The sequence below is a fragment of the Necator americanus genome, chromosome V (genome assembly GCF_031761385.1).
Source record: "Necator americanus strain Aroian chromosome V, whole genome shotgun sequence".
Taxonomy (NCBI): domain Eukaryota; kingdom Metazoa; phylum Nematoda; class Chromadorea; order Rhabditida; family Ancylostomatidae; genus Necator; species Necator americanus.
The window spans coordinates 28291911-28305001 of NC_087375.1; the positions used below are offsets into that span (position 1 = coordinate 28291911).

Here is a 13091-nt window from a genome sequence, read left to right on the forward strand (position 1 = left end):
TTTAACAGAACGTTGAAATTCAAATACTTCCTTGAGTTTCACTACGGAAGCTTCTTTTTCTGAAGCCGTCTTTTTCCGCTTAATGTAATTTTCGACTTCATTTTCAACTCATATTTCTATTAGTAGCAAAAGTAAGGACTTTTGATATAGGAATTCGTTCTGAGGGAAACCCATAAATTGAGGATTAGGAGAATGAGTAGTTTAATATGTCAAATCATTTTTGAAACCTTCTTTGAATTTGTGATTTTCGATTTCTTTCACCTAATTCGAGAATAATGTATAGTTTGTTCGTCGTCTTCGTACACATCACATTTCCTTTCTTTCTTCATTTCCTTTCATTTTCTTCGATGATGATTTCTTTCTGGAGCGCTTCTTCCTTTCGCTTTTCTCTTCTTTGAAGAGTTAAAATTTGGAATTTGTGATTACTTCGACTTATTAAATAATGTTGATCACTCTAAGTCTTTCTCAGTCCCATCACCAAAAAATTGCCGAGTTCCTTAAATGTTGGAAATGCCGGGGAAGAAATTACTGTGGTTTGCAGCAACTCAGCGCTGTTACATGTTGCGCTTGATTTGATCTTTTCAATAGACATTTCTCTTTGTTTCGTAGCGCTTCCGCGTAATGTCACAAACTGCAGCGAGCGGCGGTGGCGATCTCGGCGATGTCAACTGTACGCTCAGCAGTGAGCACTCACTGAGTAAATACGACAAGACTCATCTTTTTTCCATCACGGAAAGCCATCGTGAAAGCTGGGTATGCGATGCTTAGCAGGGGACTGACATAGGAAGCGAAGCAAATGTAAAAGTCCGCTTCTTCTCAGCAACGCCTTCAATTTTAAGGATTTTGTCGCGGCTACTTTGCGAATTTTTTTAAGTGCGCGAACGTAGAGCATTTCCCGTAAAGACGAATCGTTATTCCGCATTTGTCACCAAGCATTCGTATTATTTCGTCAGAAAACTGACTGAATGCAGTAAATGAACTATTTTTATAGGTAAGGGAATTTTCCTTCTATTTTAGGAGCTGCTAAATGCAATGCGGTTGATTGGGTTCTAGTTGCTCATACACTAAAGTATTCCATTAAGAAAATTTGTGGCCGAGAATGCTTTGGATAACGGAAACGTGCTATGGAAGTTATTTCCAGCGCGTCCATAAATCACTATCCTGAGATTCATTATGCTAATCAGGATGACAATCATTTGTAAAGTAGGCCACTCAGCGGGACTCAGCGTTCAGGCTAGGGGTTTTCGAGGATTGGATTAGTTAGGGCAGTTTTCCATAGTTTATACCCTCCGGATACGGATACGTAACTTCTACCACTTGTCCACTGAGAGATATAGTAAACTGTCTTCATTTTGTACGTTTACATGGGGACCGAGCTCTTTAGTTGCATCGTTGTCGATCCGAAAACCAGAACTGCATATGTTACTTTCGCTTTTCAGCAGAATAGTTATGAGTGCAATTAACGGCGCTTCTTGCCAGACATGTGACAGAATTCGTATTTCTGGATATCTGTAGAAATTATCGCTGCAGAACGAACCATTTCATCGCATCCATTTCCTTCAACTAATCCATATCTTTCATGAGATCTAGACCTAGGGTTTCAATGAAAGGACGTGTGCACGAGACGTGCCAAGCTTTCGCGGAACTGTCCTTTCTCAACAGTGCACTTTTCTCATATGAATCGCCTAGCGAGTTGTACCGCATCCAATCCGTAAAGTCATCCATCCATCCGTTCATATGAAGGATGAACGAGAATTTTGTTGACATAGCTGCATGATTTAAAAGTGCATTGTTTGACCGTGCAAACGAGTATCTGTGTGTGTACATGTGCTACTGTTTAGCAGCATCCACAAAAATCATTGCAATAGTGAGTTTGTGTTACCAACGTGGCGCTATGTAGAAGAGTGAGTTAGCACTTAACTCAAGTACGTTCGTCGAGTGAATGATGCACAAACACACGATGTCAGATATTATCTTATCGAAATATCCACATGTACAACACACCGCCACTAACTTCAGCCCCAGAACTGCCATGTCCGACGGATTAATCCGTCGCAACCCGTCGAAATCCTTGGTAGTCGCCAAAATTAAATTTTGAAAATAAACTTCAAGTACGAACGTGCCCCTGATTTCGAAAATAATTCCAGAATTTAATAACTAAATCATTTTGTTATTTTTTTTTCTTTTGTGCTTCTGTTGCAAATTCTCAGAGTGTTGAGATCCGTTATGATGACAGGCAATGATCCTGAGTGTATGTGTTTTTTCCTAGATCACATCATGTACCTGACAGATTTCAGAATTTAAAATGTTCTTCTTTGATCGCTGTCAATCAACCATCAAAACGACGCAGTCAAGAGAGTCACGTTCACTCACGAACCCAATCTATTCCTGCAAAAATGTCCACAGAACCTTCTCATTGTCTTCTCTTTTTATTACATGGGGATAGTTGCTGAAATTTATTTATTTTATACTAGGGCAACCAAATTATATGCAAAAATTCACAGAAAGCCTCATAACTTCGTTTACCATCAGTTCTTTCTGCCTGCAAAAGAGTAACCGACGGATTTTAGAAATTAGAGCGAAGAGATTTAGAATTAACTAATCTGCTATGGGTCTCTTCTGAATCTTGGTACTTTATAGTAATTAAATCTTCTGATCAGCTTTACTTTAGTTATAAAAATTGCTCAGATTGGGATGATGCAGCTCTGTCATATTGGGTGATAATGCTGACAAATTGGTTTCCTTCCCTGCAGTGAAAAAATGAAAGAAGAAACATAAAAAAGGAAAACATAAAACCAAAACACATATACAGCGAAGTATGCTGTCTGAAGAAATAGTATCCTAAGGATAGTATCCTAAGCGGATCACTACCGCATAGATCTCGAAGCACTTGTAAAGTTTCTGTTACATACATAGTGATACCTCGGCGTGTACTTGAGGACTCTTGAATCTTCCCTGATCAGGGACCCCACTACATCAGCCTTTCATAGAAAATAGTGAAACTTTAATTCTAAATGTTGTAGATTAAAGTCTGTGTTGAAATAGAACGAGGCAAAAAAACGTAGATGACAGACTTTACGAGTACTCTTCTATGCACATACTTATCCTTGTGTTCTACTTATATCTCCAAGCAGCTAACCATCCAAGAAGAAGGCCTCCACCACTTTTCTTTTATATATAAACTATAAAATATGTATAAAACGGTAGTAATTTGATTTCCGGCTCCTTATTTCAATCTGATCAGAAGATGGTGAAAGTTCCTCATGTGTGACTCGGCAACCACTACCAAGAACATATTGAAAGACACACTAGGATAAGCAAAAACGTTTCGTGATTTCTATAGTTACCAATGATAATTTTTTATAGTATTCTGAAATGTTGCCTTGAATAGTACTTCACTTTCCTCGAAAATAAAATGTATTATTTCTCTTTCATGTGACAGAATGATTACAAATATACGATCAGATGTTTTTGTAGGGACTTTTTCCCTTCTTTACTTCCCTTATCAACTCATTTTTGAAGTACTCCATGAAATTAGGATTGGTGATCAGAATGAACTGGTCATACAGTATCAGAAGATTTTCTTTTTTGTACTAAACTTGTTTAGTGCAAAAAGAACACCTCAATACCCATCATAATGCTTTTTCACAGGCGCATTTCAGTTGATGCTGATTTTGGTTGTAGTTGTTGGACCTCCTGGAGTACTTGTAAATGAACTTACAATACAATATTCTTTAATCTGGACAAAAGGAAACCGTCTTGGTGAAAACGGTATGAAAACTAGAGAGAAAAGCAAGGACAAATTACCTTATTACCTTCTATTTATTTATAGAGACCTGAAATATGACGGAACCTGATAAACATTATCTACTTCGATAAACTGCTACCGTATATATTTCCGGATAACCGCCCAGTCGTATTTCTAGATCTTGTTTTCGTGATTCAGTGCTCTAGCGTCCAATAGTGACCAAACTCCGAATGGAAATCTGGAGACCTGCCACTTTTTTGGATCCTAATTGGTCACATCCTTAGTCCAGGCAATTATCGGCAGGCTGCGGTTGGCATATGTTCGGATTGCATAATGAAGTAATGACTAGGTTGTGTCCATTATAAGGGATTCGCCAGTTTTTTTATCCCTTTGTTCCTAAGGGATGCTGAATTTTTTTCCTCCACATTAAATCATCTTAGGAATACATCTTGTTTCAAAGCTATAAGTCGCTTTTTAGTGGATTTTTCTAGCCTGGTAACAGCTGTACATTTGCACATCTGAAGAAACAGAACGCTTTCAGTTTTTCTAGAGCGATTCGACATCGCGATGACGAATCGCCGGCGAATCGTTGACTCATGCGATAGCTGCAAAATGTTCCATTCTTATGTTTTGTCGTGATCCTTTGCAACTACAGTGGCATCTTCAACCCACTTTGATATTTAGAGAGCTTTTCATTCCGTGAGATGAACGAAAGGAAGCGTCTTTAATCGCTTTCCGCTCACTTTACTTCTTAAATGCAGATGGCTTATGAATAGCTCGTTATCCGGCAACCCGCGTACTTATTAAGGATTAAGAAGATTGGCACGATCTGTCGCCTAAATTCTTCACTTGAGAGTGGAAAAGAAGGGACCACTGTCGACCTCTGTGTGGGACCCATCTGCGTCTTTCCTTTCTTGTTTATTTGTTCGCCTTTCTACAACCGCATTCATCCTATTTGCTTATTTTTTTTAGTCTTTACTTCACTTATTCTCTCTTTTACTTATTTATATTAATTAATTTGTTAGCTCCACTCAATCACTGGTTTCTTCCGATATCCAGAAGAAAAGTCCATTGTCCAGATCTATCTGGGCCGCTTGGAATGTATCTGTGTCATGAGATTCCATTGCATTCCAACGTTCTTTACTTTTCACTTCTTCAAGCAAAGCGTTTCGTAAAGCTGATTAACTGTATCGTTTCGTTCCCAGCACATGATAAAATCACGTTCTGATATAATGTGGTCCTCAACTTGATGTTAGCAGTAAAAATAAATATTTTTTCTTCAGAAATGTTTCCTGAGAGATGTTTGAAAGCGAAATGTTCGGTCGTATTTCATCCGGAATGTCCAGCAGACTCACGACTTGTCATTTTACCACCACCACATGGCGAATGCTGTGGACGGCCCGGTACTTGTCATTGTGATCAACAGGTATGTAGGAGTGAATGTGATTAGGCTTAACTGCAACCGTACTATCCCCATTTTCCAGAAATGTGAAGCATTTGTTCCGATTTGCGATAAGGGAATGGAAAGGGTATTAGTGAAAGAAGGTGGCCATCAGCCCGGCTCATGTTGTGATGTGTTTGAGTGCCGAAAGCGAGGTACAGCACTTATTCGATAGTTGGTCAAGCAGAGATGTTATGATGAGTTTAGAACTTCGATGCGAATCGGTACAATGCCCATTGCATGTTTTCGACGAGGATGAAGGTGTTGACTGTCCGGCGGATAGCGTTCGTCCAGCGGAACATGTCCCGAATGGATTGTGTTGTCCAGTGCGACCCGGGTAAGATCTGCGTTTGGCATTTCATCGTTTTGATTTCGTGTTTCAATGCTATTTTTATATTTGTACGCAGTAATTCTACAACTGTAGATGTTATAGCGGTGTTCAGATCTTTTCTGTATTTCTTGCTGTTTGTCTTCTCTTACCTTTTTCCTTTTGCATCAGTTCTGCATCTCTGGTCATGTTCCTTAATAACTAACAAATTGGTCTTCGTAAAGAAACTTTCTCTTCATAAGAACTATTAGTTAACCGCTGTGAATGTTGCACCAATTTTCCAAGTCTTTTTTTGAACTTCAGTCTCAATTCCACTTACAAACTTGCTGTTGTGTATCGTTGTTCTGATGAATGTACCAAGTTCTCAAGCCACTTTTTCTATTCAGATGCCGTTGCCGAGCAGCTGTCTGTCGCCCCGCGTTTTGTGACGAAGGAAAGAAACTGCGTATCATCCGGAAAGGTACGGGCACACCTGGGCGATGTTGTGACGAATGGACTTGCGACGACGATCCACAGCCTTTAGTAAGTGTTACAGAATTGTTAGGAACAGATGAAAGACTCGAAAATTTCAACTTTTCAGTCAAAATCATGCATAAGGGACGGGAAGACGTACTCAGATGGTGAGGAATGGCACACTTCATCATGTGAGGTGTGCAGATGTAAAAAAGGTGTAGCGGTCTGCAGTAAGATGACATGTCCGAAGACACCTCGTGAGTATCGATTGAAAACAAAGAAGAAATCAATGCTTTTTTATGTGAGATCTTTTTAAGCTCAATGCTCGTGGATTATGATCCCAGATGGGGAATGTTGTCCGGTTTGCGTAGGATGTCAGACAGAGAAATTAGAAAAAAAGAAGAAGAACGAGACATGGCAGAAGGATGACTGCACAACGTAAGTAACACTGCAAAAACCTTTCTTATTCTACTTCCTCCTGGAATCCGTGGTTACAGGTGCACATGCTCGGAAGATGGAACACCTATATGTGAAAAACATATGTGTCGTACAGAATGTGAGAATCCTCGCAAAGTGGACGGACAATGTTGCCCGGTTTGCGATGGTAAGCTATTCGATTCTTCGTTAACTGTTGTTTTATGGATCGATAACTACATTTTTATTTTTCTTAATTTTATTTCGACCTTAAAAAGGTGGATATGGTTCTCACACTGTCTTTTTTTTGTCGTTGCCTCGTTATAGCATGGCTCTTTGAGGAGACCTTTTTCCAGTTCGTTACCTTTAATCATTCAACAAAGTCTATTTCTCGGATGTTATCCTTTACCTTCATCGTTTTTACACTGTTCTCATTGAATTTAATTCCATATATCTGATTATGATCATGATTTCTTTTGTCAAGTCATTAAAATGTCATTGATTCGAATATCAATCAGTTCCCTGTTATCAGCTGCGTATTTTCAGAACCTCTGTTGCTCACAATGCCTGTAGCGTGTCCATCCATTGAACACTGTCCATTACGATGTGAAGCTGGACTTGAACGAGACGAACGTGGCTGCTTCCAATGTGAATGTGTACCTGCCCATCGACCTGAGCAATGCCCAACATTGTCAGCGCAGAACTGCGACAAGTATGTATGAATATATATAATATATTGGAATTCAACATCGATAGATATTCCCACATTTTGCATTCCTAATTTTTCTCTTTTTCCTTTTTTTCTTCTCTTCTTTTCCTTTTGATTAATTAATATGTTTCTTATAACTTTGTTGTTGTTGTTGTTGGCATAACTTTGTTTACTTTCTTTTATTTATTCATTAATTTGTAGACAATGCGCTCATGGTTATGCCAAAGATGCCACAGGATGTGTGGTGTGCAAATGCGCCAAATGTCCACCGTTACACCAATGTATGAAGCACTGTCTGTATGGATTTGAGTCGAATTCCGTTGGATGTCCAGTGTGCAAATGTAGAGGTAAAACACCTGTTCTATTTCTTTTTTGTACTTCTTACTCCAAGAGATGTATTTTTTTTTTCAATTCCTCTGGATAGTCTAAGGTGAACATTAGATGTAGCAGGGAAAAGCGATATTTTGTCATACCATAACATATAAGAGAGGCATCGACGACTGGATTCCACGAAATACAAACCGCGGGGAGATCTTCTACCCTTTGGTCAGGTCTTTTTTAAGGAAATTCTCTAAAAAAAAAAGATGTGCTCCCCTTATCTTTGGAGCGAATACGCTACTCGTGAGAAGGGAATTTCGGAAGTACTCCTGGAGCGAGAAGATCGCAGCTTAGCGCGAGTGCAGGTGAAAGAGGTCACAAATTCCTGGGGTCCCAGAAGAAGACGCATATTTTTAAACCAATCTAGAAAAGAATAATTACGAAATACATTCACCATGAGGTGTGCGTAGCTATTTCTACTGCCAAATTAAGATCAAAAAAATATTTTTACTTTATGAGGGTGGTTACTGTCTGGAAGCTGCGTCATTAATTGAGAATAAAAAAGAATTAGAAAAAGGAATCAGTCATTTAGGAAAAATCCACCACATTTGTATTAATATTATAAAGTTTCTTTATACACCTGCTACGTTAATATTTGAATGGCTTACTTTTGATTATACTATGTTCAAGCTAAAACACATTAAAAAGCCTTGGTCTAACCATTTCATTTGAAATTATACCGAACTATCTCGTCGTTCCATCATTTGAAAAAAAATAACTGGAGGCAAGCTTATTGACTAATATCGATCGATTTCAGCAATCTCTCGCATCGAAGCGAAACTGACGATACCGGAGAAGATTGGACGACTAGCCGGTTGGGACAAATGCATTTCACTTAGCCCTACAGGTCGTGTCATAGAACGCGACGGAGGCGAGTGGTGGAGCGACGGGTGTCGCCATTGTTTCTGCGAACAAAAACAGGTACACAGTTACGGACATTTTCAAAATGTTTATTTGTCGATCTACGAAGCAGCAGCTATTGATCGACGAGAGGTTGGACTTTTTTGTCACTTCAGGAGTACTGTTCGCTGATTTCATGCGCTCCACGTCCTGCTGATTGTCCTGAAGAGAATTGGGTGCATGAAGAAGGTATGTATTTGATGTATTTTTCAGAACTTGAATTGCTAAAAAAAATCTGAAATATGTGGGTGGCGGGTTACGGATGCACCACTGTGGATTTTTGCACTACTCTGTATCTCTACTATTTCCAATCCATATATTACTGTGTTCCATGTTCTGAATCGATCTGCAGTCATTTCAACACTTTGATCAGTAAATTTAAATGAATACCGATCAGGAGCCTGCTGTTCCTCCTGTATGTCCACATCAAACAAATCAATAGTGCTCACATCGAAGCACGAACACACAGTATGCCAATCGCCTGGATCTGGAAGAATTTTTACAGGTAATCAGAAGAAATTTCTTGACTTTTTTTTCGGGAAATTTCCTATCCATCAAATCTTTTTTTTTTCAGATGGTGAAACGTGGCAACTGGCGCCATGTGTCTCATGCACATGCCGTGTTGGACATGTCCTGTGCAGGGCGGTCGAGTGCCCAGCAATCGCCTGTCATCACCCTGTCATGCATCCGGATGACCAATGTTGCCCGCGGTAAGATCCATTTTTTTTTATTATCGCTCTATTGATTTTCTGAGAAAAAAAAAAGAACTCAGCGAACTTCAGATGCCCCACGAATAGCACGGAACTTATGAATTCAGACACGTCGGTAGTTTGTACTGATGGTTCTGGTATAGCCCACCAAGCAGGTTTGTTTATTCTTTTTTTCTTCCTTGAATTTATTGTAAATAGAATCGGAGGGAGAGAAAAATATGTACTTTAATTTAAACTAGATGATGCAGAACAATCTTCAAATTCTTTTTCTTTAAATTCGGTCCGGTTACAAGCATTTTTCTTCACATTTTTTTTTCTGTCGATAACAATCCACACGACTGCTTGAGATGTAGGAAAGAATTCTTGAATTTTGTGCACATTTTGTTCTTTCGAGCATGAGCGACTTGTGCGCAACTGAGGTAGCTTACGTGGCAGAGTAAAGACACAATGAGAATTTTTTCCTATCGGTCAGTAAGATTCGTATCTTTTTGACGGAATGCAAAGTGCAACTATGTTTCTGCGTCAATCAGCACATATTTTTAGCATTTCTCATAATGCGACAAGAGGGTGGAAACAAACCATAAAAAATGGAAATATAAACATGTTTGACATCAGTGATGTGGAGAAAAAATGATGGAAAACATGCGTCTGCTATACGAGCAATTTTTTTCGCGTTTAAATAGTATTAGCTTGTGTTAGTCGATGTACATTTGATGCACAGAGAGAGGTTACCATGAAAAGTAAAAGTTAAAAAAGGTGAATAGAAGCTGAAAGAAAATTTCAATTTCGGCAAGTTAATTAGATACTGTAATGGTGATAGCAGCCAGTTTGTAACTAATAATAGTAATACTGTCAATAGTACTGTAAGTGTGTCCAATAATAACAATGCTGTGATGAGAAACTACAATTTGGAAGTAGTTCAAAGTAAAAGCTAAGAGGTTTTGAATGCTCAGGTAATAAAAAGCAGGTAGTGGATGCTACAACTATCCGAGAGAATTCTTTTCGCACTCTCTAGGTCTGTACTTATGCTTGTCTTTTGCAAATGGTTGTAAACACGGAGAAAGTCTGAATTAGACTGGTGTGCTCACGCAAAAGCACCTGGGAAAACTCGAAGTCGTAATGTTTCACAAGAGATTACATGCTGCTAAGAAAATTGCTAATAAGATCGTCTTTGACTGTCCTCGTTGTCTCAAAAAGCTACAGAATTCAAGCGAAAATTTCCAGGAGCATCTTGGCGAACTGATGACTGCACATCATGTGAATGTACCGCCGATGCTAAGGTAATCTGCTACCGACAACAATGCGACGAGGACACCTCTTGTGCCGGCAAACCGCTAATGATAAAGGGTCGTTGCTGTCCTGTATGTGAAGGTAATTATCACATGATCAGATATAATTAACAATTTTTGACCTAAGAACTCAATAACTCGAGATATGTGGTTTTTCAGACGCACTCTCTGCATCAGTGTGCTCTTTCGATGCGTCCGTTTATACTGTAGGCGAGGAATGGCGTCAGGACACGTGTACCAATTGTTCATGTCAGCCGGGTGGTCGTACAATATGTCGTCAGTTGGTGTGTCCACAATGTGTCGAGCCCGTACCTATAGAAGGACACTGTTGTCCGTTATGTAAAGGTAAATCTTAACCGATTCTTAGGATTTCTTTCCTTTTTTTGATTTTTCTCGGTATACGGTAAGCACACTGTGAGTCATGTGATGAAGAGTTCAAAAAGCATCTTTAGCTAAGCCAGAAGAGGGAGTTTAACAGTCTATTTTGCAAATTTTTAATTTGAAAATAGACTTAAACAAAAAGTAAAACACCGTGAAGACTTGTTTCTAAGGTTAGAAATTCCTAAATGGTAACCTTTGTCAGTTTACTCGTTTTTCGCATCATTGATTAACAGTCATTATATTTATGTCCTCGAAAGAATTCCTTGTCCTCTTCCCAATTGAAACCACAATTTTTCCGAAATTTGAAGATGTTGTAAACTCTGCATGTACGGCTGCATGCAGAGTTATGCGCAGGTTTGAAGTGTGAAAAGGAAAAGAAATTCTCTCGAAGAAACAGATATAATGACTGTCTATCGACCGTGCGAAAAGCAAGATGGCAAAGGCTGATTTCTATGAACTTCTTACGTTAGCAACAGATCCTCGTAGAGTTTTACCGCTGTCTACAAATAACAAAAAGCCGCGCTACACACAGAGTTCTTGTACTTGCAAATACCGTACTCTTCATCTTTCTTGTGAAAGTGATTAAAGGCATCACTCCACGAATTTCAGGTGGTGTATTCGTATACGGGATGGAGAGGGGGGTGATTCCGTCCATTTCTTCCTAATTGCCGTAAAAAACGGCCCGGAAGATACGGCTTCAGGCGTTTTGGCGCACTATTTTCTACAGGGAGTTCGACTGGAGCGCGCCAACCTTGTGCGGCGCCGCATCTTCCGGGCCGTTTTTTACTTCAATTAGGAAGGAATGGACGGAATCACCCTCCTCTCCATAGTCTCCCATCCCGTATACGAATACTCCACCTGAAATCTTCACCACCTCAGATTCGTGGGGTGATGCCTTTAAGCACTACCGCAGTCCGAACCAGCAGAGCTTATTCTTGCAATTTTTGTTCCTTTGCGAGCGATTTAAGCAGTAAAAGTAATGTTACTGTAAAATTGTGAGACACTTCCTCACATACGCAATTCCTACCAGTCTGGGAACACAGGTGGTGCTAAACAATTTCGTTTAGTGCCTCCATTGTTCCCGCGACGACACTGATATCATTTTCTAAAATTATTATGTGAAACAGTAATTTTTCTTATCACCCATCGATCTTTGTAGATCAAGGTTGGGCAGCGTTCGAGGGAACCGGTTCATCATTAGCTCCACCAGCGCCGCACTCGAACTCATTGCCATGGATCGGACTATGCCTGATGTCTTTAGCTATCGTTGGACTTATTGTTGTGCTGCTTATTCTCTACAAGAGAAGTCGTGGCGAGACAAAGGTACGATTTTTTGGGATCTTTTTTAGTAAAAATAAGCGAAGAAACTTTGATATAATTATAATTTTAACGTTTAAAACACCTAACACTGATCAGGTTTTCGCAACATGCGCCATGTACAAAGATTAATCAATAATTACGCTTCGGATGCTGCTTGGTTTGTAGTCGTGCAAGTTGTTCAAGTGAATTATACCACCAAAAAAGAATTTGTTGTCAAAAAACACAAACGGACGATACGCGCCGCCGAACCATTGACTCATGCGTGATTTTTGGGACAGCCACCACCAGACCTTTGCGTGTGGTGTATCGCTAAGGGTAGACATGCAGTTTGCTTCGTTGGAACCTTTTATTGGATTGCGATAAAAAATTCTAAAAGACTGAACTGTGATGTTTAATCGGAAACACGCCACTATTAGATCAATCGATTTTGTAATGGAGAAAAGAGAAAATGAAAGATTTGATGCTAGGATATTGAGGCAAATATTATCGTTGAAACGACCATTCAATACTTGTACGAAGTCAATCATGCACAAGCCTGAGGCCTACCGTCGTCTATGCGCAACTTTTGGGACGACACTATTATGCGCACATTTCTAGTGAACAGATGTCAGTCCGGTTTTATGCAGATGAAGATTCCGAAGTTATGATAAAATTATGTGTTTGTAATTACGACATGATCATAACTGCATTGATCGTAACTGTTTTTGGAAAAAATTAAAAGTGAGGTGTTTTAGTCATCACAGTAAAACGAACATTTCTAAGTACCATAAAATCCCATAGATAAGTCCGCTTGACAAAGTGCTAAAAAACTCATGGGAAAACCATTGTCAAGCAAAAAAAGGCGGGATTAACAACGAAGCATGCGTCTTTCCACAAAAAATGGAAGCGGACATATCTATGGGTAAATAAGATGTATGGACTAGCCGACTTAAATTTTTTTGACGCTTCGGATTGGTTCCTCTAAAAAAAGGGTAACGCATGGAAGAAGATAATAAGCAAACTGGCGTGTATCCTGAAATA

At 39.4% G+C, this 13091-nt stretch overlaps 1 protein-coding gene across 2 annotated transcripts in view; it reads left to right on the forward strand.

Annotated features, from left to right (window-relative positions):
* Positions 1–13091, forward strand: part of RB195_015472 (uncharacterized protein) — a gene marked incomplete at both ends in the record, with an annotated part of 33430 nt that overhangs the window by 18770 nt on the left and 1569 nt on the right. For both annotated transcript variants that reach the window (XM_064206204.1, XM_064206205.1), the window contains 17 exons: positions 5032–5174; positions 5233–5344; positions 5397–5526; positions 5904–6039; positions 6098–6227; positions 6288–6408; positions 6468–6574; positions 6931–7096; positions 7295–7440; positions 8229–8392; positions 8488–8560; positions 8769–8876; positions 8946–9081; positions 9154–9236; positions 10306–10452; positions 10530–10715; positions 11911–12074. In XM_064206204.1, the coding sequence (XP_064062085.1) occupies positions 5032–5174; positions 5233–5344; positions 5397–5526; positions 5904–6039; positions 6098–6227; positions 6288–6408; positions 6468–6574; positions 6931–7096; positions 7295–7440; positions 8229–8392; positions 8488–8560; positions 8769–8876; positions 8946–9081; positions 9154–9236; positions 10306–10452; positions 10530–10715; positions 11911–12074 (2252 nt within the window). The remainder of the gene's footprint in view (positions 1–5031; positions 5175–5232; positions 5345–5396; positions 5527–5903; positions 6040–6097; positions 6228–6287; positions 6409–6467; positions 6575–6930; positions 7097–7294; positions 7441–8228; positions 8393–8487; positions 8561–8768; positions 8877–8945; positions 9082–9153; positions 9237–10305; positions 10453–10529; positions 10716–11910; positions 12075–13091) is intronic.